At 32.7% G+C, this 27589-nt stretch overlaps 4 protein-coding genes across 9 annotated transcripts in view; all 4 read right to left on the reverse strand.

Annotated features, from left to right (window-relative positions):
* Nucleotides 1-2957: 2957 nt before the first annotated feature.
* LOC115241553 (general transcription factor 3C polypeptide 2) lies at nt 2958-9655 on the reverse strand. 3 transcript variants are annotated; one of them, XM_029817347.1, is made up of 20 exons: nt 9584-9655; nt 8084-8614; nt 7740-7853; nt 7508-7660; nt 7263-7423; nt 7112-7187; nt 6520-6702; nt 6222-6441; nt 5962-6058; nt 5580-5794; nt 5264-5462; nt 4867-5112; nt 4658-4777; nt 4429-4571; nt 4156-4342; nt 3972-4059; nt 3765-3884; nt 3529-3693; nt 3336-3440; nt 2958-3149 (listed from the first exon to the last, which is right to left on the reverse strand). In XM_029817347.1, exons 1-20 carry the CDS (start codon nt 9620-9622, stop codon nt 3036-3038), a joined length of 3276 nt encoding a protein of 1091 aa, XP_029673207.1. In that variant the 5' UTR covers nt 9623-9655; the 3' UTR covers nt 2958-3035. The 3 variants fall into 3 exon arrangements, with proteins under 3 accessions (XP_029673207.1, XP_029673206.1, XP_029673208.1); XM_029817346.1 differs by having other exon boundaries at nt 8084-8829; nt 9584-9642; XM_029817348.1 differs by lacking the exon at nt 9584-9655 and adding an exon at nt 8852-9498.
* Nucleotides 9656-10161: 506 nt separating this feature from the next.
* Nucleotides 10162-14179, reverse strand: LOC115241559 (60S ribosomal protein L7). Its single transcript, XM_029817357.1, has 6 exons — nt 14066-14179; nt 13480-13594; nt 13203-13378; nt 12853-13100; nt 12408-12505; nt 10162-10313 (listed from the first exon to the last, which is right to left on the reverse strand). The coding sequence occupies exons 1-6, from the start codon at nt 14146-14148 to the stop codon at nt 10203-10205; spliced, it is 831 nt and encodes a 276-aa protein (XP_029673217.1). The 5' UTR covers nt 14149-14179; the 3' UTR covers nt 10162-10202.
* A 1882-nt stretch (nt 14180-16061) lies between these two features.
* LOC115241552 overlaps nt 16062-27589 on the reverse strand; it is a 32653-nt gene continuing 21125 nt past the window's right edge. For 2 of the 4 annotated variants that reach the window (XM_029817343.1, XM_029817342.1), the window contains 13 exons: nt 23282-23413; nt 22722-23045; nt 22441-22629; nt 22213-22350; nt 20948-21058; nt 19410-19507; nt 19121-19205; nt 18919-19050; nt 18641-18823; nt 18412-18552; nt 17920-18243; nt 17630-17812; nt 16062-17545 (listed from right to left, as the gene is read on the reverse strand). In XM_029817343.1, coding sequence (XP_029673203.1) covers nt 17358-17545; nt 17630-17812; nt 17920-18243; nt 18412-18552; nt 18641-18823; nt 18919-19050; nt 19121-19205; nt 19410-19507; nt 20948-21058; nt 22213-22350; nt 22441-22629; nt 22722-23045; nt 23282-23413 — 2228 coding nt within the window. In that variant the 3' untranslated portion in view covers nt 16062-17357. The remainder of the gene's footprint in view (nt 17546-17629; nt 17813-17919; nt 18244-18411; nt 18553-18640; nt 18824-18918; nt 19051-19120; nt 19206-19409; nt 19508-20947; nt 21059-22212; nt 22351-22440; nt 22630-22721; nt 23046-23281; nt 23414-27589) is intronic. The other 2 variants (XM_029817345.1, XM_029817344.1) reach the window with 1 other exon arrangement.
* The window catches only part of LOC115241560 (nucleoplasmin-like protein ANO39), a 6541-nt gene continuing 3785 nt past the window's right edge, over nt 24834-27589 (reverse strand). Inside the window, exon 3 of the mRNA XM_029817358.1 lies at nt 24834-26980. Coding sequence (XP_029673218.1) covers nt 26946-26980 — 35 coding nt within the window. The 3' untranslated portion in view covers nt 24834-26945. The remainder of the gene's footprint in view (nt 26981-27589) is intronic.

Below are 27589 nucleotides of genomic sequence, written 5' to 3' on the forward strand. Positions count from 1 at the left end.
GAGACGTGCATTTCTTCTGTCGGATATACAGTCTGATGATGATCCAGAAAATTCTGAGGAATCCTGTAATGAGGATGAAAACGCTGAAAATGATATTTGTCGTGACATTGCTCTTTGGGCAGTACATGATGGTATTACTCATGCTTCTTTGGAACGTTTATTACAACTCTTGAGAAAATCGAATAGATATCCACAATTACCGGCAAAAGCCAATGCATTATTGGGGAATCCTACAAATGGTCTTATTAGATCTGTTGAACCAGGTTATTATTGGCACAACGATTTGAAAACATGCTTAGAAAAATTATCTGAAGAAATTTGCTCGGATGAAACTTTGAAAACTCTACTTTTGTCTATCAATATTGACGGAATACCATTATTCAAATCATCTGGTAGTTCTCTGTATACTATTTTGGGTTCATTTCCTTGTTCACAAATATTTTTAATCGGATGTTACCATGGGCATAAAAAACCTCAAGATTTTAACGATTTCTTAAAAGACTTTGTGGATGAAACAATAGATTTAATTACAACCGGCTATAATTGCCGAGGAAAGACATATAATATTAAGATTCATAAGTTAATTTGTGACGCTCCAGCGAAAGTAGCTGTCATAAATATCATGTCGCATACTGGTTACTACAATTGCACAAAGTGTATTGTAAAAGGAGCTAACAAGCTGAATCGTATTTTTTTAGCTTACTGGGAAGCCTTGTATACCTAAGGAGTTTTGCAGAAAACTTCCTTGGAATATATTAAATTCTGGAAAGCGACAGAATTCAGGCAATTTTTATTATATACTGGACCTTTTGTTTTGGCTGATATTTTGCCTGAAAAGCAACACATAAACTTTTGTAGTTTTATAAGTGAGTACAATTTTGCTGACATTATATTTAGTATTTTATTTTATCAGTTTTTTATTTTTACGTAAAACTTTGATATTTTCATATTACAGGTGAAAAAGAACACAACGGCCAATTTAATGAAGAAAAAGACATACGTTTTCGAATATCCGGAAGATTACGAAAAGAGACTTCTCGCAATGGGATTTCAAGGTACTCGTGACAAGTTGAAAGAATTTCCGGGAGAGTGGGAGAAAAGGGCTCCCATGTGATTTCAAGGGATGAGAGGCAAGAAATCATTGTTCAACGAGATAGAAGAACTTGAGAAACGAACTATCATGGGTTTTCAGGTTATTTGCTCAATTGTGAAGTTATATATCTACTATACATTTCAAGGAAAAAGCGAAAATATACATAAAATAGTATATAATTTTGTCATAATTATTACAAAAAGAAATGAATAATATATATTTTGTTTTTAGGATGATGGCGGACGTGCGCCGGACTCGGATGGCGAGCGAGCGCTTAACGCCGATGGCGGCTGGGCGCCGGATGACGCTGGCGACTTGGTGCCGGATGATGGCGTTAATACTACGAATCGTAGATACAATTAATAGTGCAAGTATATACTCAGAATGTGTATACAATGAACAAAGATAAATATATATATATACATAGAACAGAATTAGATAAAGATCTATATGGTCCTGACAATCATTTAGTCGCTAAAGCGAGATAGCAATCATGATTTCGGAACTACATAACAAACTCCATTCAGTTGCATTGTATTCTGCTTGTCAAAGTTACCCGAAATTATAAAAAATAAACATTTTTTTTCTTTGAAATATTCCGACTGACGTAACTCTCGCGCGCGATATACTCTGTTGCTCGCTCGATGATACAATCTGTCGAGACGGCGTCCCTTCCCTCGAGATCTAGGGTGCGTTCCGTTTCACGCATTGAGCGCATAGATCGCCTGGAAATCTATAGTTCACGTAACATATATTATAGATTTCCAGGCGATCTATGCGCTCAATGCGTGAAACGGAACGCACCCTAGATCTCGAGGGAAGGGACGCCGTCTCGACAGATTGTATCATCGAGCGAGCAACAGAGTATATCGCGCGCGAGAGTTACGTCAGTCGGAATATTTCAAAGAAAAAAAATGTTTATTTTTTATAATTTCGGGTAACTTTGACAAGCAGAATACAATGCAACTGAATGGAGTTTGTTATGTAGTTCCGAAATCATGATTGTAAGAAATTGACCAATCACAATTAAGTATGAGGAGAATACTCAACTGTGATTAGTCGATTTCTTAAGGCTTAGGGCTTAAATCACTTATTGTAGACCGGCACTAAGCATGAGTCTGCCGAGATCTGTGACGTGAGCAGTGACGTCATTTACGCATGCGCAGAAGGTTCTGCCCGCGCGATATTTCCCACAAGCTTTCATCACTGACGGTACGTTCGGAAACAGCACCCGAGCATCGTTCTACCTTTGTTCAACTTTTAGTAAATAACAAAAATAGAACGACACTCGTGTGCACACGGGTGATGTTTCGGAACGCAGCCTGAGAATGTCGAGAATTCGCGAACTGTCAAATTATGGCGACAAATCTCTCCGCGAGATGACATAAATCGCTCGCCACAGCGAGCGTTGATAAGACACGATAATGCCCAAGAGTTTCACGTACAAGGCAAACATAATGCTTGCGAGTTTATGGGAAACGTATACATTTTGCATGAATCTTTCTCCTGCTTTCTCCGACGAAGAAGCTCCGCTAAATAAAAAATTTGTCGTGTGCACATGTAAATTTTAAAACACGAAGGAGGAAGAAATGATGCGAAAGCGATTACCAGAACAGTTTAAGCGATTCTCACACAAAATGCTCCTTGTATCTTGCAATAATTGCATGTTGGGATATTCATTCACAAATTTGTGTTATTAATCAACAATTGCAAGGGTATAATTTAAGGGTTGGACCAGAGAGAAGCATGCTTCTCTCTGATATTATATCCCGGATATGTGTGTTCGATATTGCACCGATATTAGTGAACGATACAATTTTCGAAAGTTAAATTCTAATCTGTTTTAAGAAATTTAATGAGAGTGTTTTTTGATTAAGATTACGTATCGTTTATTAAATTATAAATCAATATTATACAATTTCATAGTCTTCAAACTAATAATTCAATTCAATTCATGAGATGCGGACATAAATGTTAAGTTTAATAATCTCATTAAACCATTTTGATAACCCACCATAAGCCACAAATAACTCCACGCATTTGGATTCCAAGCCACCTAAAAATTATATTTTGTTTTTTTATCAGTGATTTATTTTTAATTATGTTCATCTTTTTTTTTCAATATTATAGAAAACGACTGAAATTTATGATTTTTAAAATATATAATTAGCTTGATAAATATTTTACACTTTTAATTATTTATTCTATAACAAAAAGTAGGAAAGAATTACTGTCAATGTACCCTGTTTGCAGAAGTAAATGGATATTGTTCAATAGGGATGGACGTCAACATGTTATTATACAGAGTATGATCCTGTTTATCCCTAGTTATTTTTTCCTTCAGACCCTGTATGATTAATAAAATAACAAAGAAAATTGGTTAATATTATTAACATAGTCCAGATTATGTGTATATAGATTTTATAAATACTCACTGTTAATTTATCATGGAAAATGATGCCAAAGCGATCTTTACATTCATTATAGGTTTCTGGCATATAACGATAATCCTTAGAATTCTTTTTGTCATTTTTATTTCCATTGTTGACCGTGTTTTGACTCTTTTCTAAGAAATCTACTGTTTTAATGAAAGAGTTTAACTAAAACAAAATTAAAATATATAAATTTATAATTAAAAGAATTACATATACAACGAGATATAACTGCCTACCTGTCTTTTCTTAGACAATATTCTTTCTGCATACAATAATTGATGGGGAAATATGGTTATTACTTCTCCTGCTAAAGTACCATGTGCGACACTATTAGCATGATCAGAAACAGCGATGCTCTAAAAATTGAATGTATTATTCAGAAGGTTTTAAAATGATCCCTTACATCTGAAAAACAGATAGCAATAATAATAGATGGTTCTTACATAAGTCGGTGAATTAGTTGGTAAAATCGGGCAGAATTTATATCCATAGTCTCTCAATGGTATTATACAAGAATGCGCATATTGGTACCTGTAAGAATAATTGCATTAGAAATGATTATTATTATATATGATAATTAATAGTATATTATTATTATTAATTATTAATATAAAGTAACAAATTTACCCAAGCGCATCATCGAAGCTCATAACCGAACACGGCCAGTGCATCATCCACGCGCCGTCGAGTATTATACTCTTTTTCGCACAGTGTCGTGGTGCGCTTGTATCTTCCAAGTCCCAAAACTTATACGTTCTATCTGTACTGCCCGAAGCCAAAAATCGGCTTTTGCCATATGGAACTAATGCTACCACTATGCAAAGTAAGAAAAAAAAATAATATAATAAATTTACATGTTTCTATTTTCTTACTTACAGAGATGAAGTAATTTATACTTACTGCTAACTGCATTATGATGAGCGAAGAAATGCTGGAATGCATTTATAAGTTTTGTATTTTTTCGTACATTGACTAACGTAGGACAAGCAGTCGTGAGATCCCATAATGCGATATAACCATTGGTGAAACCTGCCGCGATGATACTAAAAAAACATTTACGTTCGCGTTTTTTTATAGATGTACAATACGCAAATCTTAAAAAGAATAATTTAAATCGAAAACGTGTTACTTATGTCCATGTTCCTTCGTCCATGATAGTTTAATGCATTGCCAATTCTGTTTGTTACTATCATATAATAAATGATTTACGACTAGTGTTATTACCGGGTCGGTCTTGTAGATCGGCAACCTTTGTGTAAATCACAATAAAAATATCATAAATAACAGAAAGCTTGACAGCAATACGAAATTATAATATGAAATCGTAATATAACTCACGAATTGTTTTCTGTTTTTTCGAATTTAAGTTCATCGGGAAATGGTAATGAATAAATATTTACGCATCCATCTGAGCATGCAGCCGCAAGCAATCCCATTCGTCTAAGCTTATTTTCTTCCGCTTTATAATTGCCAAGATCAATATCTTGATAGCATCCTGATGGACACCATTCCAAGCACCAAATTGTACCATTATTATGTGCAATTGCATAAGCTAAAACGGGTAATTTATTTCTACTATCGACGCTGAAAAAAAAAGAGAATATATAAAATACGATTTCAATTACAAATCGTTTAAAAATGTATATAATTATATGTAAAAAATATTAAATAATAGTATCAATTGAATCCTCTCTCACATTAATTCATTGTACGCATATGGTATTTTTAGACTTACTCATGATTTAAATTTCCAACATTCCATATTTGTATGATATTTGGTCCGGAATATTTATTTCCTACAGTGTACTCGTTTTCCATAGTAGGGTGTGTGCTGATTGCAACATATTGTGTCGGGTTTTTGGTGTACATTGGTGATGGAATAGGTAACCATGCTAACGCCCATACAGGGCCACCGACAAAAAATGTTGGCACAGCTAAAGCAACATTATGGTTTGATTTTAATGTGTGTGTGTGTGTATGTGTATCAATCTCTTACTAAATATTTTAATAAACTAAATAAATAATTTGTATGCAGCAGTCTCAGAACATACCTTCATAAATATCACTCTCAAATCTATTTAGACGCTTCCACTTGTCATCATTGTTAGAATTTTCTACATTTTTTGGCGAATCAAGCTTCACATTTTTGATGGCCATTGAAATTGTTAGTTCTGGAAGATACTTTGCGGCATTGTTATTTTCCAATAATGTAAAAGCATTTGGCATATTGTCTTCGAATAACATAAGTTCATAATTTTTCAGTTCACTGTTGCAAGTAACAAGAAAAGTAAATAAAAGGTCTTTACAATAAAATTGTTAGTTTTGTTAATGTTAAATTATGAATTGAAAAGTAGATTATATGAAATACTTAATTAAAAATCAAACTTAAATTTTAATATTTGATGTATATAATCTAGTTATGTGAGTACTTACAATTCTAGAGTCCAACGTATAGTTGACTTGTAGGGTTTAGTTGATTGTGGTTTTTGCATTATTTCTTTATCTAAGAAAGCCATTTTATTGTATATTCCTAAAATTTCGTAAATAATATATTATTCAAAATACTTTGATTAATAATCATCTATTAATTTTATAGCAAATCGAATGTAGTAGTGAAGGATCGTCTTTGGAATGCACTAATACATTCAATTGAAATCACTATTTAGATGATATGATTTGTTTGTTCAACTTACTTGTGCCATCAGAGCTTATCTGTGTTTGTTTCGTCGAACGGTTTTTTTGTTTTACATCCCATTCAATTATATTTTCTTCTGATGAATCCTCATCTTCCTTATCTTTTTCGAAATCAGAATGCTTGTCTAAATCCTCATTGCTCGAATGAGCTTCTGTTATATGATCTATGATTTTGTCTTTAGAATCTGCAGAAAACTTGCAAATCTTACATATAAAATTCTGGAAAAGAAAAAAACAGCTCTTATTTATATGCCTAATCGTTTTTAAATATCGCAAAAATTGTAAAATACGATATACCTCCTGTGGAGTAAAGTTACATTGAGAATAATGTTCGCAAATGCTTTCATAAGAGGAGCATGTGTAAGTACATCCTAATTGTTTACAAGATGTGGTACCTTGTGAAGCTATTTCCTTCCTCCATATACCTTTCCAAACGGCTGGTATTTTTTTTTTAAGTTCTGGCATTTGTATTACATTTTTCTAAATTGATAATTGTATGCATACATATAGCTCTATTTTTATCAGTATTATTTAATTCCTTGACCAATTTGAGGTTTTAATTTTCTCTTACACAGAGAAAAATTATCATTGATTTACATCTTTTCAATTGTATGCATTATATATATTTTTATAATTAACAATAAGTCTCATAAGTTAAGATTCTGTTAGTCTATTTAAATTAATGAAACAATATGATTTTATTATTCATTTCTCCTGTGAAATCTGATTTGTTGGAATCCTGGTTACTTTCTTAATTTTCTTAATTTTTTAATTATATATACCCCAAAATTGATCTGCCTTAAATTAGTCAAAGAATTTATCACTCTAACATGTATATTATATATACTTATATAAGAGTATATACATAATGAATTAAACTTTAACGTACAAATGCAGAAGAATCAAGTTTTATTATCTTTGCTGAATCTTGCTCTTTCATAGACTCAATTATTCTTGGTACTGCTCTGTAATTAGAGAACATTGTATTATATACACAAATATAATTAATAGGAAATTTTCATTAAGGATATTTTATCTACTTCTCTGCTGCTTTCCGTTTTGTCCGTTCTATTAGTATAACTGATGTTTCTTCATCTTTATTTTGTTCTAATTGCCTATGATAACGTTCATGCATTTCCATAGAAGAAGGCATCATAACAGATTTACAAATGGGGCATGTCATCATTAACGCTTGCCTTTCCTTTAACAAAAAGATAAGGAAATATAAAGTATGATAAAGTACATTATGTATATATATAATATATATTATATCGCTTATACTTACTTCTTCTGATTTTCCACAAAACTGCATATGTGATATAAAACCGTTGACACTTCGTTTTATATCTTTACATTTTTCACAAGTTAAATATTTCTTTTTTTGTTTAAGAGCACTAGCTAATACTTTCTTTAATAATTTAATGTCATTTTCGAAGTCCTATGGATAAACTCAATTTTCATATAATATTTCATTAGCATTATAGAAAGTTTTATAATACAATTAAAAATATTATTACCAATGGTTCCTCATTTTCTTGCCAAGCCATATTATTATGTTGATGCAAGTTATGTAAAGACCATTGTCTTTTTGGTACTTGTTGATTACATTTAGCGCAAGTTATTAATTGTACCTGTAAATATAAAGATTTCAATTGAGTTATATACAGAGTGAATCACTAAAGATGTTAGAGGCTAATATTTCTGAAACTAATGCCCGCTTCAATACCAAACAGTCGCTGGAAAATAAGAATGTCATATCTCGTTTAGTTTCAGAGATATTAGCCTGTAATATCCTTAGTGATTCACCCTGTATGTTACATAATCAATAACGCAAATTTTTCTAAAATATATTACAACTTACATTCTTCTCAATATTTGGAGAATCCGTACCATTTTCAATATTTGCAACGCTGTCTACTGTTGTATTCATCTCATCTGAGTCTAAAAAAGAATTGTACGTTATTCCCCTACCGCGACCCCGACCACGTCCTCGACCTCGACCTCGACCTCGTCCTCGTCCTCGTCCTCGTCCTCTACTACCAACTGGACGACCGCGCTTTTTGACAAGAGATTTATCTTCCACATTATTAGTATCGCTTTCATCGCTTAAATCGCTTACATTGATAGTATCCCTAATTTTACTAGTATGTCTTCTACTGTGTATCATGTATGTGGGTTCCGTAATGATATCGGAAATATCTTGTACAATATTGTCATTTTCTGATGTCTTTGGTGTATTCTGGTCTATGGAATTATCGTTCGTTTTTCTAGGTCTACCCCTTTTTCTTTTGATATTTGGTACTACAGATACAGATGACTGGTTTTGTTCATCATGCTTCACAGTCATTTCACTTGTTTTACGTTCATTTTGACACACTGCATCAGGTATATTCTGTAACTCAATATTTTTATTTATTGCTTCAGATATTGATTTCTGCAAATTTGTCTCATCATGGGATGTTTGAGATGGAATTTGTTCCCTAATTATAAGCTCATTTTGTTTTTGTTCATATATTGTACATTTTTCTTTTGATTTCACTGGATTACTATCTGCATAAACTAAATTTTCTGTTTTGATCATCTTTTTGTGGAAAAAAGAGAATAAAGCTTAAAAAAATAATAAAAATACCATTAGCTGCATTAATACAGATTTTTATATTATTCTTGGATGTGTATGTATGTCATCTGTTTTACGCATAGTTGAACATTTATTTTTATACGACATATCAGATCTAACATTTTTCTTACTCATATTTACAAAATCTTTTTTTACAGGATATAAAAGAAAATTAATAAGCCAATTGTCACTTATAAGAATTTAACTTCTATTATGATGCACTTTATTAGCTAGAAGAAAATAAATTTAATATTTCATTTGTACAATACAATTAATTATATTTTAACATTTAATATATTTTTAAATTATTTTATAGTATTCTGATAATGTGAGAAAAATATAGAAGAATTCTATCAAGAGAAAAAGAGATTGCGGGGATTTGAACATGGAACATTTAATATTAAAATCGAACTTCTTATTTCCAACTCCAAAAGTACATCGTGTTTTACTCATTCAACTATAAGGATATATCAGTATTTTAATGCATATCCACAAATTAAAAAAAAAATTGTATATATATATAATTCCTGTAACTTAATAATTGTTGTTAAATAATAGGATTTTGCAATTCTCGATGAAATGTGAACAGGTTAGATATGTCATATGTGATTATATGTTATCTCTACTTTGATTTACTTTAATTAATATTAATTTTTATATTATTTTATATTATTTACTTTTACATACACACATACACATATTTTGCTTATTATATTATAATTTATTATGATAAAAATATTTTACCTCTGGACCACGCGCACATTCATAGATCTGCTTATGCATTTTAAGCTATGTACACAAGCAGTGCGTATTTTCCTAAAAAGCGAGATTTTGATTGGCTATCGCATCGCTTCATGGCGTGAAAGTTTCAAAGCATTTGATTGACCAATTAGAGCAAAGAATTCTTCGTTCCTTTCGTCCTGATATTTCAATCAAATGATTAAAAACTTTTGTAGTAAAATGGAATGCATCCCACAATCTCACGATGCAAGAGATATATTATTATTTGTACGAGACGTGGATACAAAAACGAATGACGTGTCTCATAGTCAATTAAACTACACACGCTTCTTCTGAAATTGATACATAATTTCCACCGCGCATAAAATATTGAACTCTTTAATATCACAAATATTTAATATTTAATTTTAATAGAAATAATATTGATTTTCTGACAGATACTTAATTTTTTTTTTTTTTTAGACTTGCATCTCTATACGTATACAGAATTTGTGACATTGACTTTCATTAATTAAAATGCATATGTTCATAATACATGACAGAAACATTATTATTAATTAGGGCAGAACATAAAAAATATAATTTCAATTGTAGAACTTTATTTACGAAGATTTTTATAAATTTATACCATTCTTCTGAGAAGTTCATTAATTTTATCTTCTCGATTTCCAAAGTCACCACCTTCTACATAATGGTTGGTTTTCTTACGCCATCCGCCATTTGGTGTATTGAGCTAGAAACAATAAGAGAAATGATTTTTAGATATAATATATTAATATAATATAATATATTAATAAAAACTTCTACATATTTCTTACGCCATCCGCCATTTGGTGTATTGAGCTAGAAACAATAAGAGAAATGATTTTTAGATATAATATATTAATATAATTAATATAATTAATAAAAATGTTTGAGTTCATCTTAGATTGTGATATTGAAATAACATTCATCAGCAAGAAGAACTCTTATTACTTTTCGACATAATAGGAGGTTAATAGAATAAATTATTCTACAATCATGCCTATGTCGTAATGTAAGATATTTGTGTACTTGATAAATCGTATTTTTTAATATTTTGAAGCACATACCTTAAACGGCCACAGAAAATTGCTGGCAAATTTAAATTTCGGGCCAACAGTGAATATCTCATGAATCAAATCTTCGGTACAAATGATATGAGACCGACCTAAGTAAAAACAAAAAAGAAAACAAGAATTAATTTTTCTGATTATTAATATGTGATAACACAATTTTATATAATAAAAAGAAAAAATAAATAAATTATAATAAAGTTTTGTACAAATTTCTGTCAAATCTGACCATAAAAATCATGGTCTAATTTTTCCAAAAATTGCTTTATTAATTTTTGACAAGTTGGAAGGGAGAATGTTTATATTCTCAAGACTCCCATGGATTTGTCAAAAAATTACTTGTGCAAAATAGAGTATGCATGTTAATTATGCTTTAATATTTTACTGATATTTATCATTCATTTGCATACATAGTATATTATGTGGAAAATGATTTACTCACCAAGCTTCTTCTCAATGAGGGCATTGCTAGTTATTGGTATACGTTGCCTATTTATCTTGGCAAACCCACGTTTGTAGATCAACTCACGAACTGATTTCAAATTAGGATATCCCCATGTAATATAAGGCTCGACAATACGTAACATGTTAATGGTTGCTTTGTTCAATTTAACAAAGACACCATTGTTGATCTGTTTTAGACGGAACAGCTGTAATACCTTCCGTACTTTTGGAGCAACTTGATTCACACTAAAAGAATTGAAATTATATTGTAATTGTTAGATAAAGAAACTTTGGGACTTTGAAAGAAAGAGAGGTCTTTAATGTTAGCAATTATATATTAATACTTACCCTCGAATACGAATAACAAATGCAAGACGTGCTTCGCCAGGAATATAATAATTTCCGCGATTTTTAGCTTGTCTAATCAATCTGATTTCATCTCTTTCCTTCCTTCTGTATTCTTTTACATATTTCTCAGCTCTTTTAAATATTACTTTTCTTTTCTTGTAGCGGTCAGCACGTTGCTATAGAACAAGCAAATACAAAATAGAAGCTTGTCTTTTCATATGCATTTTATATGAGAAAAGTAATTTTTATAAATATACAAATGACTTGTAATAATTACCTTGATCGATATTTGTAGACGTGCAGCTTTAACTGCCTCACGGCGTTTCCTTTTCTTTAACACAGATTCCGGCACTGCCGGTAGTTTTTTGGTTGGAACATCGGTTTCCTTTTTTCTGCATGAAAAAATATGATCATGTTTAGGACATCTTTGCTATTGGTTTAAATATACATATGTTTGATAGACTAGATAAATTTTTATTAAAAATAAGTTATGTTGTGAAATAGAGAGAGAGAAACTGTAAAGCAAATTTTAGCATAAACATTTTCTAATTTTCGTTCATTGTACAAATATCCATGGTAGATAATGGAATAGATAAGATCAATTCGTAATGAATGAAAAACCAAACGCGTCTTCGTTTGTAATAATAATATAATATCGTATTCAGGAGACGATTTCATTTGGAGACGACAATGTAACCCTAAATTTCAAGTCTACAATCTTTTTGTTTGCTCTTTTAACGTTATAATATATTAATAAAAATGTTTGAGTTCATCTTAGATTGTGATATTGAAATAACATTCATCAGCAAGAAGAACTCTTATTACTTTTCGACATAATAGGAGGTTAATAGAATAAATTATTCTACAATCATGCCTATGTCGTAATGTAAGATATTTGTGTACTTGATAAATCGTATTTTTTAATATTTTGAAGCACATACCTTAAACGGCCACAGAAAATTGCTGGCAAATTTAAATTTCGGGCCAACAGTGAATATCTCATGAATCAAATCTTCGGTACAAATGATATGAGACCGACCTAAGTAAAAACAAAAAAGAAAACAAGAATTAATTTTTCTGATTATTAATATGTGATAACACAATTTTATATAATAAAAAGAAAAAATAAATAAATTATAATAAAGTTTTGTACAAATTTCTGTCAAATCTGACCATAAAAATCATGGTCTAATTTTTCCAAAAATTGCTTTATTAATTTTTGACAAGTTGGAAGGGAGAATGTTTATATTCTCAAGACTCCCATGGATTTGTCAAAAAATTACTTGTGCAAAATAGAGTATGCATGTTAATTATGCTTTAATATTTTACTGATATTTATCATTCATTTGCATACATAGTATATTATGTGGAAAATGATTTACTCACCAAGCTTCTTCTCAATGAGGGCATTGCTAGTTATTGGTATACGTTGCCTATTTATCTTGGCAAACCCACGTTTGTAGATCAACTCACGAACTGATTTCAAATTAGGATATCCCCATGTAATATAAGGCTCGACAATACGTAACATGTTAATGGTTGCTTTGTTCAATTTAACAAAGACACCATTGTTGATCTGTTTTAGACGGAACAGCTGTAATACCTTCCGTACTTTTGGAGCAACTTGATTCACACTAAAAGAATTGAAATTATATTGTAATTGTTAGATAAAGAAACTTTGGGACTTTGAAAGAAAGAGAGGTCTTTAATGTTAGCAATTATATATTAATACTTACCCTCGAATACGAATAACAAATGCAAGACGTGCTTCGCCAGGAATATAATAATTTCCGCGATTTTTAGCTTGTCTAATCAATCTGATTTCATCTCTTTCCTTCCTTCTGTATTCTTTTACATATTTCTCAGCTCTTTTAAATATTACTTTTCTTTTCTTGTAGCGGTCAGCACGTTGCTATAGAACAAGCAAATACAAAATAGAAGCTTGTCTTTTCATATGCATTTTATATGAGAAAAGTAATTTTTATAAATATACAAATGACTTGTAATAATTACCTTGATCGATATTTGTAGACGTGCAGCTTTAACTGCCTCACGGCGTTTCCTTTTCTTTAACACAGATTCCGGCACTGCCGGTAGTTTTTTGGTTGGAACATCGGTTTCCTTTTTTCTGCATGAAAAAATATGATCATGTTTAGGACATCTTTGCTATTGGTTTAAATATACATATGTTTGATAGACTAGATAAATTTTTATTAAAAATAAGTTATGTTGTGAAATAGAGAGAGAGAAACTGTAAAGCAAATTTTAGCATAAACATTTTCTAATTTTCGTTCATTGTACAAATATCCATGGTAGATAATGGAATAGATAAGATCAATTCGTAATGAATGAAAAACCAAACGCGTCTTCGTTTGTAATAATAATATAATATCGTATTCAGGAGACGATTTCATTTGGAGACGACAATGTAACCCTAAATTTCAAGTCTACAATCTTTTTGTTTGCTCTTTTAACGTAAAAATATAGATCCATTAATATACATGCGTAACAACAAATTGTTAATATGATGTTCGCGGAATTATAAAGTCATATCATCGGCTGATGCGGCCAGATTTCATGAGCTATCAAGGTTACTTACGCGTCAGCCATCATTCCACGCGGTAAAGGACTTTTCAGTCTCTGTTTACCTCGAGTCAAAGAAACCGGAACTGAGGTGCGCATACGTGATCACCCACAGCCAGGGTAAGAATTATAAAAGTAAATAGATTCACTAGCCTGTTGACCAATGAGATCGTAGTTCTATTGCGCAGTGTTTCTAGTGATTTATTAGTTTGCATTAATTCGGAAAGAGGGCATCATGCTTTACATTAATCGGTCTTCTAGAGATTCGAGTCAAGCCGTGGTACTGCGTCCGTTAGAATGAAAATTTAGAGGGGAGAAGATTCGAGTTAATTATCGCACGCCTATATTTGTAAAATTTATTCCGCTTTAGGACTTATGACATGTGACTCTCTGTAAGTAAATAATAATAAGGAAAGTTGGTCTATCTTATTTCTAGCATCAGCATTATATTGAATTTTAAAAGTTTCTATTTTGGCTATCAGAATTTTGGCCGAAGAATTGTAATAATGAAACAATGCACGTAAAGCAATAATTGTAAAAATTGAATTTAATTTCTTTCGATAAATAGACTTTGCTTGAAAATCAAGGAAAAGGCAGACATATTATATTTTACAAGAGCGATTTTTTCTCATAAAGTTAACTTTCTCGACAAAGTTATTGTCAACATATAACATTTGAAATCTAATAAAAGCACGCGAAAGTGCTTGTTAAACTTCCTATTATATGACATATATACTGCAAATGATAATATATCGGACGTATATTTATTTTTGTTGTTCAAGGTATGCGGGCAATGTATGGAAATTAACTACAGGAGCAAAGTGTGACGTCATCGCGCGAAGTTGGTCGCGCGACTTTCGAATTATCTTTGCCACTCGTTACATGAATTTCGCGGATGTCGAGCGGATCGTCGTTTCGCGCGATCGATTTTACGTTGTTCTTCCATCGTAACATTATAAAATGCGCATCGTGTGCGGGAATATCGTGAAAAGTGTCACGCAATCATCGTAATTAAATACTTTTTTCGCGTGCAATCGTGTGATCTGAAAACTGGAGAAGCAGTAGCAGAGAAGCAGCACCGAACAAGAGAGAGGAAAGAGGCTAAAGAGGTATCACACGCAGTAATTTATGTGAGTAATTTACAACTCTTTTTCTCTCTTATTTGATTTATTAATTGTTAAAATATATTGTACGATGGGAGATACATTCACCCCGTGTTCTCCCTTTATATTAAATAACAAGTCGAATAATATGTGGTTTATTATTTCTTTAACATTTCCGAGTATATCTCGAAAATGGAATTGCGCTTTTAAAGAGATATATCATTTTTATACATGCTTTCTTGAAATACTCCCATATACAAACCCACATCGCAGAATCAGAAAAATAACGAAAAGAATTTTAATACATAACATGTATATGTAACATTACACATTATCTATCTATAATCCTGACAAAAAAAGATCTAAATAAGAGAAAAATTGCTTTTTCATAAATGCGCATCGTGTGCGGGAATATCGTGAAAAGTGTCACGCAATCATCGTAATTAAATACTTTTTTTGCGTGTGATCTGAAAACTGGAGAAGCAGTAGCAGAGAAGCAGCACCGAACAAGAGAGAGGAAAGAGGCTAAAGAGGTATCACACGCAGTAATTTATGTGAGTAATTTACAACTCTTTTTCTCTCTTATTTGATTTATTAATTGTTAAAATATATTGTACGATGGGAGATACATTCACCCCGTGTTCTCCCTTTATATTAAATAACAAGTCGAATAATATGTGGTTTATTATTTCTTTAACATTTCCGAGTATATCTCGAAAATGGAATTGCGCTTTTAAAGAGATATATCATTTTTATACATGCTTTCTTGAAATACTCCCATATACAAACCCACATCGCAGAATCAGAAAAATAACGAAAAGAATTTTAATACATAACATGTATATGTAACATTACACATTATCTATCTATAATCCTGACAAAAAAAGATCTAAATAAGAGAAAAATTGCTTTTTCATATAATACATCATTATTCACGTTTACATTATAATCCTATTTACACTTGGCAGATGAAAATGGCATTTTAACGGTTTGAAGTTGGTCCAAGGGTGCATTTTTTTTATTCATTATAGTAACGATGACGTCATTAGTCCCCTTCGTTAGATGAGTGTATAAAAATAAGCTTTTCTTTGTCATGTCATTAATTATATCGCTCTCGTTAAAAATTAACGATAATTCATCATTGCGAAGAGTCATATTGACAAAAGCTATACCGTATATAAACTAAAGGAGTGAACAATCGCAGACCGCTGTCATATCTACCAGTCATTACTAAGTACTAACAACAATAATAATAGTAATTACATAATAATTATATAATAATAAGAATAATAATAATAAAGTTATAATTATGCTTATAATTACAATGCTAATAATAGCAGTAATAAAAGTATTAATAATCATTATCAATAATAGATATCAATAATTTTTTTAGACGGGTAATAGTAATAATAATAAGAATAATATTAATGAGATAATTATGATAAATAACGGTAATCTTACTCTATATATAATGATACTAACAATATTGGCAGAAATTAAAGGTACTTCTTATTGAAAAAAAAAAAAGAACAGATCGCAGTGGTGGTATTGAATCGTTATTTTGACATATTGCGGAATTTTTCTGTATGTTTCAAAAACCTAGGGTTAGCGTTAAATGATACTGCACTAAATAGGGGCCAAAAGTATTCGCGCAAATAAACATTCTTAATATTATTTATCATATCTTTATATATATATAAATTAAAATTGCTTTTTGTGTATTCTCTAGGACAAAGAATGTAATAATATAGATGTCAATTTAAAAAAAAAAAAAAAAATTATCTCTTTCGGTTCATCTCGTAAACACTCGCATTTTATAGTTCGAGAGACGAAAATTTGTCAAACTCGCGCTACATATATACGCGTGATTTATCTTTTGATCCTTACATTCAAAGTAATCGTGACAAGGTTCATTAAACGCATTCTCTCCCTCTCTTTCACGCAATAGTTTCATTTAACATTTTGACAGCGGTCCGGCAGGGCCTGCAAGGCAGATCGCTTCGTCATTTTCATTCCAGCGCGGTCATCGTTACCGTCGTTCTTATCGCCTTGAGCGCCATGTATAAATCGTTCGTTCCGGACGAACCTATCCACGCATAATCATACGGGAATCAAAGTATCGAAAGTACCGAGCAGCGCACAAGCGCGAATAGTTCACGAGTCCTGTCTTTTATTTTGTCGTCACTTCCGTATCGAGCGCGTGTTTCACGCTTGCTTAGGATGCGCGACAGGCGCGGACGGTTCCGAGCGGAAACACGACAGGAGGAAACCGGTGTACATGAGAAAGAGCATGGTGATGGCGATCAGCATGTACATGTAGATGTTCAATTCCGGCTGTCGATATCTGTTCTTGCGTAGCCACTCGAGAACATCCTGTTCATTGTGCAGATTACCTAGGGAGAAAGAATTGACCGGAACATAACTGACATTAAGATATTTCCGTTGTAATCAAAGATATTTTTTACAATATCTCTTACCTCTGTAGATACTAGGGAATCGTTTGCGAAAATGGACGATGGCAGGCAGCTTGGTAACTCCCCATTTCCTAGCGTATTTAGGATCTGCCATTTTAACGAATGTAATGTCCAGATTGTCAGTCTCGCCGTCGATCTCTTCCAACTTCTTGTTCACATCCTCGCTTTCTTGACTATCGTTTTCATCTGGGAATGATGGACGTAATGATAGACAATATGATCGTCAAATCCAATGACGTTGCACATATAATGCGCAACGTCATTGTATTTTTTGTAATTTTCTGTTTACTTACAAAAGAAGACCGCAAGGAACTCGTTCTCATCCAACAGTTTATCTAGCATTTTTTTGTTAACCTCCTCGATCTCATTTTTTATCTCAAACACATCTTGAGAAGTGAGCCACTGCAGAATCTTATCTTCTTGCATAAGATCACCGTCGTATATAAGTGGTATTTTCTTTCGGAAATACACGAGAGATGGAACATTGAGAATGCCATATTTTTCGGCAGCATCCGAGCTAGAGATCTTAACGAAATCGATGCCGAAAAGATCAGCTTCGCCGTCGATTTTCTCCAACGCTTCCATGATTTCGTCACATTCTGGGCAATCTTCATCATCTGGATAATAAATAAAATAAAATACAGATATTTATTGTAATATACAGAGTGTCTCTTATAAAATTCTTTTTATGAATAAAAAGATACGTAGTTCAAAGAATGCACTTATTGTTAGTGAAGAATAAAGAGTTCGATGTCACAAGATCGATAACGAGATCGATAACTTACAAAAGAAAACGGCTAAGAAGGGAGATTCATCGAGAAGTCTTTCTAGCATTCTGTCATTGACGGATTCTATTTCATCGGCCAGTTCTCGATTGTCATCGTCGATCAGCCACTCGAGGACTGATTCTTCGTTTTGCAGGTCTCCTAACACATGTAACATTTCGAAATTTCATCTATATTCTTATTTATTATAAGATAAGAATATTAAAATATAAGTAATAGGTGATCGAACCTTCGAAGAGTAGAGGATTGCCATTTCGGAAATAGACGAGCGCCGGAAATGTCTTGATCGAATATCGTTTCGCCAGCTGCGGGTCTTGAATTTTTACCATATGAATACCAAATACGTCGCACTCGTCGTCTACTTTTTCCAAACCCTCCAAAATTTCGTCGCATATATGACAATTTTGTTTAGCTATGACGAAGACATTAATGTTATATTTATATAACTATATAATAATAACCAGAACTCTTATTCTTGGAGAAAAATTAATTTAATAATTAACTTACTGAAATAAACCGCTAAGTACTGTGTCTCCTCAACGGATGTTTCTAGCATAATTCTTGTGATCAGCTCGATCCGATCTTCCGTTCTTTGAGTAATCAACCATTGTAATACCTCTTCTTCCACAGAGAGATCACCTATAAATAGATAACCGTTAATAAGATAGATCGTGATTCATTGAGCAAGCTAATCGTTAAAATTACAAACCTTCGAACACATTTGGCATTTGTTTCTCGAAGTAAACTAATACTGGAAAGTCCGTTACCCCGTAATCTTCGGCTACCTTGAAATCCTATAAAAACCGAGAAAGAAGGAGAGAAACTTTTTTTTTTGCATTAGCTTTTGTTTTTGAAATAAACTTTCTATGCAAAATTATTGCATTTTTGTTTATACATTAATGAATCGATCCGTTCATTCAACACAAAATAAATACAAAGTAAGAGAGAAGCCAAGTGAATCATTGATATGTTTATTTTATTTATCTTATTTTACTTACTTGCGTTTTCACGAATGTGATACCGTGTCTGTCGCAATCGTCATCGATATTTTCTAGTTCCTCGAGTATTGCCACGCATTGCGTACAATCGTCGGGATCTGAAGAGAGATTCTATTATTATCGAATCCCCATTAAAAATTTGCGATTTTAAATAATCTACTTCAACAATATAAAGAGGCATTTTTAATGCTAAATACTAAAAGATCACACATCGATATCGTTGATGTGAATATAGTCTACTCGATACGAGGAAGGAATCTGCTAGATACAAGGCAAGTACACGTAACGAAGGATAAGTAGTATTGCAACAACGATCGGATAATCGATCTACGAATTACATGTGTGACGTTTGAACTCTTAGCGATATTAGAGCATCTGTTTCTTTGATAGACTAACAATAAATGAAAAAGAATTTTGCATGCTCATCGGGATCTGTAGGTCACTACTGCCTGGCTGCGTGTTCTGTTCTCATGTTGCATGCTTTGCTCTCGTGCACGTGCACCTGTGTAACTGTGTAATTGTACATAGAGAATACATCAGAGAGAAAGAAAGAGAGGAGTACATTGTTTCTTGGAGAAAGCGTCCTATGAATATGGCCTGGAAAATGATTCTACGTTCAATTCTTTATTAGCTATAAAACAAAAATAATCAAAAGAACACTGATGATTAAAAGCAAACCGTTTCATACATACTGGTATTTTTATTAAACATGAGAAATTTACTTATATGGATATTTTTCTTAATTATCACGACGACTATTTTATATAAAATGTAATAGTATCGAATAGGGAATACAAACAAAATTTCTACGTAATCATCAGTATTCCTTCATAATCTCTTATGAAAAAGCGCATGCACTATGGTGATATGCGTACGAAACTTTTCCAGATTCCGACAAAGTTTGCATATATCGCATATTAATGAATCGCACGCTTGCGAACGGAGAAAAGAAGTTTGCTGGCATAGCATATTTCATAATTTATACTGTTATAATAAATTTTGTCAATTATTATATGAACACAGCAAAAGAAATTAAGAATACCAATTTTATTCGCTAAAAATAGCTATGTAGTATCTAATTATTTTGCTATAATAATAAATTGATTTTTATTCCGTCATCAAAAGAATTTGCAGTTTGAGTGAAGAATACACTTATTAAGAATAAGACAATTTTGCTTTAATAGCAAATTTATGTTTCTACCAGATTTTAAATTCATATTCAATAATTTTTCTATTTTACCAACAAATTTTATAAAACAAATTTTGCTGTACAACATCGAGTAATTAATTAGCAAAATTATGATATGGAATGTAGTAATGATGATTTTGCCGCTACAGCTAATTTCTTTTTCTCCGCCTGTGTTTTGTGGGAGATTTATCTGGGCTGTGATTGAGGTAACTAATCTGTAACATAAACTATAAACCACATAGAGAGGTGGGGAAGGGGGTAGAATAAATAAAGAAAGATAGAAAGAAAGATAGCGAGAAAGTTCTATTGAGCCTATTGTTAGTTTTGCTCTTGCTTTGATCTGTTGTACCATCGATGTCCTCGGCCGCATCTCCATGTTCCGCGGTCTTGTGATCCTGCTTGTGGCGCATCTGCTTGCGGTACGTTTTTGATTGGCACATGTCGCAAAGCGTTCTGTTCCCTACGGCATTAGTACACAATGTGTACGGCATCGGAGCAATAGACGGATGGCGGGAAGTAACGTATAGAATGAAGGAATCGAAAGATCAAACAAGCGGGCTAACAATTGTTAAATATAATTAGCAGTTTCTTCCAGTTGTGTATAATTATATAACGTTAAAAGATTAATTTAATGATATATAAAGATTAGAGGATAGAGAGAGAGAGAGAGAGAGAGAGAGAGAGAGAGAGAGAGAGAGAGAGATATAGAGAGATAAAAAGAGGGAGAATACCTCAAGAAATTAATATTTAATTGTCAGGACGTGATCGATGTCGTGAAGTTGTATAAAGTTCTCAAGAGTCGGGATCGCACTTCAGGTAATTTAATTTTATCGCGGTCTAAAATTTTATCTTTCCGCGTGTCCGTGTCGATTTAACCGTATTAGTAAATTAAACTCCGAACTTCCTTTACGATTCCTTCGCTTTCCATTAATAAGAGTTCTCCATTATCGTGTTCGTCCGGCGTGTTGTTTGACTTGCTTTTATAAGACGATTTTTCATTCATCTCGATCTAAATGAACGCGTTTCTGCGCATATCACATGTTTCATGCGAAAAATTTTAATTTATTATGAGAAACGGCGAAATATCGAACGTGCAAAAACGTTTTGCAAAGAGATAAGGAATGCTTGAGGCACAAACCGCGTGTCCGATTTGTCAAGCCGCTTTTAACAATGGCATTCAAAAATTTAACGCGAACGGCGAAACAAAGTTTGCAATTGGATCACGCGCCTCTCGACTTCCATTAATGGACTTTTGTACTCCGGACTCCTAAACAGTTCTGATATCAGCCAGAGCCTGGGTGGCCAGAATGGGGGAGGAAAGGGAGAGGTAATCGTGCCAGACCGCATCTGCTAATACAGCCGGTGCATCGGGATAGAGAGAGAGAGAGAGAGAGAGAGAGAGGGAAGAAGGAAGGAAGAAAGATATATAGACATATAAAAACGTAGCATGGAACACTATAGATATTCTATTGATTTGTTCATTGGGACAATAATATGTCAATTAAGAACGCGATGAAAATAAAGAATAAAAAATAGAGCGAAGCCATCGCCAATTGGCTGCTCGGCTATTCACCCCGTGATCCCGTGAAAAGTTGTTCACACTTTACAACTTACAGAAATATACGGCTAAAGATTCCGATTCTCGTATCAAATTTAGAAGGTCCTCGCCTTCCAAAGCCTCGATTACCTCACCCGATGGATCCTTTTGCGTCATCAACCACTGTAAAATTTGCTCCTCTTCATACAGATCGCCTGTGAAAACAATATATTTTTTATTTTCTTATTTTTCCATTTTTATATCTCTTTTTAATGAATAAGAAACTTGAGTAGTTCGTCTTGTACCTGCATATATAACTGGTTCCTTTGATCCCATCTTAAAGAACAGTATAGCTGGTAATGCGAAAACACCATACTGTTTGGCTAGTTGTTTGTCGTCGATTTTGACGAATTTAATACCGGCTCCGTCAGCTTCATCGTCGATATGTTCGATCTCCGCCAATACTCGGCCGCAATGTTTGCAGTCGTTGCTGTCTAAAACAGACGCGCGACGTATTAAAAAAGGATAAACGTAAGAAAATGTTAATCGCGCGTTCAACATTATATTAACACAAACTGACACTCACAGAAAAATACGGCTAGATAGTCGGTTGTTTGTCGAACTTTTTGAAACATCTTCTTGTTGATACGTTCTATATGATCGGTGAGTTCCATATTTTCCGGATTGGTCAACCAATCGAGGATCTCCTCCTCGTCATCGATGTCACCGTCGTAGTTGATGCTCTTACCCTTGCGGAAGTAAGTGATGCCGGGTGGATTTCGGAAGCCGTATTTTTTCGCCATCAGCCGATCCTTCATCCTGACGATCTTTATTCCGTACTCCGCTGCCTCGTCGTCAATCAGTTCGATATGTCTAAGTACTCTGGGACTCTCTGGATCCTCCTCTTTATCTAAATTTTTTTATTACATAAACATATCGTAATATATAAAATTTCGAGCAATTGTAATATTTCATATTTTGATTATACATAAGTTCTTTTGTTTGTAACATTTTTTACAACAGCTAAATTTATTTTTAGTAACGCAATGCGTGTTAATCGTATTGTATTAAAAAAAATAAAGGCAAAAAAGAAAAGAGGTACAATTATTTTTGTGCAAAATATGTTGATCGAAACTTGCTCCTTACAGAATATAACAGCGAGAAATTCTTTTGTCTCGATGTATTTGGTGAGAGTCTCACGGTCAATCTCTTCTATGCTCTCATCGGTCTTCTGTTTCACCATCCATTCAAGTACTTCATTCTCATCGAGAAGATTACCTAAATATTGCACATTGGCTCAATTGATTATTTGTCAGTTATTTGTTAGTTAAAGTTGAGAATTAGTGTTGAAACAAAGAAACTTCCGTCCAGAAGCTCATAATATTTTATAAGGATTCTCTGCAATTGATCTTATAATATCTTAAAATATTTCTCTGAAATTTGAAAAAAATCTCTAAAATTTTAAATGTTTTTTTAAATTATCAAGGAGAATGTGTATAATCAAGCTTTTTACGATTTTTTTCAAACTTGCAATTTTTATATGTTATATAGATATGTACAAAGTATTTTAAATATAAAATGTAATCAAAATTTTAGGATAATAGCATGAGTTTAGCAGAAATATAATGAACAAAGTTTGTACAAAAACTTTATCTTATCTGATTTTATTTTCGAGTTATAAGCGTTTTCGCGTTTCAATATTTCTTATTACAAACTGAACTGAATATGATTGATCTCAACTGTTTATTATGAACGCTTTATTCCTCATGTATTTATTATTCTTATGATATTTTATGAATTATTTCAGTTTTTTATTCTCTGAATACGAATAGGATATATCAAAAATGTTTGATACGATTCTAGGATACTTTGTATCTGAAATGATAATGGCAAATTTTTGTACAACACAAATGCAGATATAACAGATATTTTTGAAGACAGATTTTTGTGAAATGTTAGCTCAGTACATATTGAAAAATATCTAAGTCTATCATTACATTAATTTATTTTATTAAAAAATAACATATCGATACAGCGATAATTTTATTAAAATTGACACTGTTCTGGAATGGCTCTTCATATATTTTTAACAATTTTCTATAAAATTGTTTTATATATTGTAAAATATGTAGACTTTTTTGCAATTAACTTACCCTCTTAATACAACGATTGCCGTATAAAATTAGGAAATTTCACCTACACTTAATCTGTTAAAGACTACTATTTACGAATGCTATTTAGATGCAAATCTTTACTCAGAAAAGGTTTGGAAAAATGGTGGACGCTGAAACAAATATTTAAACTTGTTTAAAGATTATATAAAAAAACAAATGAGAAGTAAATTTATTTTGAGATAATAGCTTACAGATTAATTAGAACAAGTGTTTAAGAATAAAAGTAAAAGTAGTCCTTCTTTGAAATATTAACATATTTTGTTGTATACAGAATAAATACTCTGTATGTGTATTTTTCGCGATTTTTATAAATTGTGTCATAGTTAATGTAATTAGCCTTGAATTCTACGTGGATCTTTAAATATGAGAATTCACATAAGATTCCACAATTTAGTTCATCTTTGGATATTCTATTCGAGATTTCTAACGGAACTTTGATTGCACCAGGGACTGCATGTAAGCGTACAATATAATAATGGAGTCTGCACATTATTAATGATGGTGGGCGAAGCAAATACGAAGGATATTAGGAAATGTATTTATTGTTATCGTATAATATCGACTTTTATTATCGTACATACTGCTCTTATGCGTATAACGAGGACTTATTGGCTCGCACGCAACGTTCACGTGCGATAAATTCACGACGCCTGATAATCATGATCACAGATACAGTGTGACGAAAATTAATTTTGCGTTGATCGCAAAACCCTCATCCGTTTGTGACGCGAATTTTTCTAGAGTATCTAAAATGATCAATTTTACGCTCCGACGTCGGAATACAATATTATTACGTGTATCTCACCTGCAATTTGACAGTTCCGAGGATAGTGATGTGCTTATATCTTGCGCAGATTATCGGAGTGATATAACGGTGAATACAAGTAACGAGGTATTTCAAAATGTATAATAAATAAATAAATAAATAAATAAACACCTCTCTATATCGTGATTTCTTCGCACGATCTAATCGCGCATCGTCGAAAGCTATTCTTCATTTACATTTTGTGTCGGTTTTATGCAGTTACGTATCGGTTTAAGCTAAATAAGCGATTAATGATAGTGGAAACAAGAGAAATTCATGTGAGTCTCGATGTAAAGAATCGTAAAATATTGTAAAGAAAGGCCAAGATATATTTAAGTCGGGACTAAAAAGTAGCGCTTCAAGTAAGAAATAATACATACAATTATATATTCGCAATTTGTAAGAGGCTTTCATTTGTGATGTATTTTTTTTTATCGTTCTTATAAATCTTCAAATTTTAAGGATGAAATCGCGATATTGATGATAATGACAGTTTTTATTTCAATAACTATTGCAATGCTGAATATTTTAAAATTCTAGCAATTTCAATAGATATCAAATTTGTAATAATTAGGCGAGTTTGATTTCTTTTTCGAATAAGAATAAAAGATCGATATGAGAACACTATGAGAATTCCGTATTATTAAGAAATCTCGTTATTAATAAATTATAGACAAGCCATTCGTTCACATAATTTCGCGTTAACTCTGAGCCTCCGCACTTTCACATTCTTGAGATCTTCTTGTCTTATAAAAATAAGGAGAAGAAAGCTATAGCTCGAGGATCAATAGAATTTGTTGGAACATAGAAAGTCTATAGAAATCGATAAAAATGAGGTCTCAGAGTGAGATAGGTTTAGTTACAAACAATTAATCTCATGTTAAATTAATCGCTAGAGCGTGTACCGTAAAATCTAGGTAGAACACTATGATGATCTCGGCAACAGCGAGTTATGCACCTTTCTTTCTCTCTTTCTCCGTCTATACTATAAAGTCCTACCCCTTATTGTACGAATATTACTGATGAAATGCAACACAGAAGGTGGTATCGCTCTTCGTGACGTTAACGGGTTAACGAGTAAAACAAAACCGATAAATAATATTCAACGTTAGACGATGATCAGATATTAAGGATCAAAAAACTCTATATAAGAAATGCATATGTTGCGAGAATAATTCTGTCTATTGCGTAATTATCGACAGACACCGGATTGACGTATTATCGAACGTTGTTCTTCTCGAATATCTTTAATGTCGTGTATAATATGTATACATACCAAATATATTATAAATTTTTTTTATATAATATACTTTTGTCAATCATAGAATATTTCTGAGATATTGGGATTGTTACGTATTTTTACAGAAACATTAAAATCTCGCAGATGTTTATTTACCTTCCTGCGCGTAACACACGGATGAACACATCGAGAAGATGACGATATCATTGATTATAGCAATGCAGATGACATTGTATTATGATAACGCTGATACGATAATAACGAGAATGTTAATGAATTCACGGACGAACATGATGATGAACGATAATTTGAATTGACGACGATGATAGGCGATGATAGACGATGTTAAATGGCAACGAGGCATTTTGTTTCTTTAAGAAACGTAAAATCGTTATTCGCTCAATGGCGATATTTGATTTATCCTGTCCAAATTTGTTCCTCGTGGCTTCTTCCGTCATCACGCGCACTTTCTCATCGCATTTTTTTCTTCATTCGATCACTGGTTTGATCATAATTGTCCGGCGAGTAGTACTTTTTCTTCATTCACAGCTCGATCTCGCGCATCCGGACGTCGATGTGCGTGTCGGTCGTTTAGACCTTCATGAGGTAAGGAATTCCAGCTACAACTGTAACAGCCCACAACCCCGACCCAACTCTCAGTGAGAGGACAGACAAATCATTCTCACGTATGCTTTTCATCGCGCCTTTATATAAATACAATCTAGTCATCGATCTTTCTTCAACGACGATGTTCGTTCGAGGGGACACGCGTAATTTAAAGCAGATGTTTCGGATCGATCAAAATTTGTGAGAAATTACACTTGCGTAGAAGGAATTTACAAACGCGTTCAGTTTGGCGAGTTGTGTTCCCTCGAGCGATCATATCATCGAGGCGAAGATTATTTCACAAGATTCAACGACGCGCAAATATTTACAAAATCGTCAATTAAGGGGAGCGATTTTTCTTAAGTAGCCTCAGCCCCGTCGCCGAAGCGATGTGAGTCTCATTACACGATAATAAATTACATTTTCCGATTGATCGGCCATGCCATTGATTATTCGATAGGTGGTTCGATAAGTTTAACGAATCATTCGGCGCGTTCAACGAATCGGTGTTCGTTAGTCCGACGATTCGAGGACTCGAAGGATCCAGCCGCCGGTGCCAGCCGCGTAGACGTCACGTGTCTTCGATCATCTTGCTCATCCGGAAGTTGCGCGTCGTTGACGCTCTTCAT

The sequence above is a fragment of the Formica exsecta genome, unplaced genomic scaffold (assembly GCF_003651465.1).
Source record: "Formica exsecta isolate Colony F162 unplaced genomic scaffold, ASM365146v1 scaffold500, whole genome shotgun sequence".
Lineage (NCBI taxonomy): Eukaryota > Metazoa > Arthropoda > Insecta > Hymenoptera > Formicidae > Formica > Formica exsecta.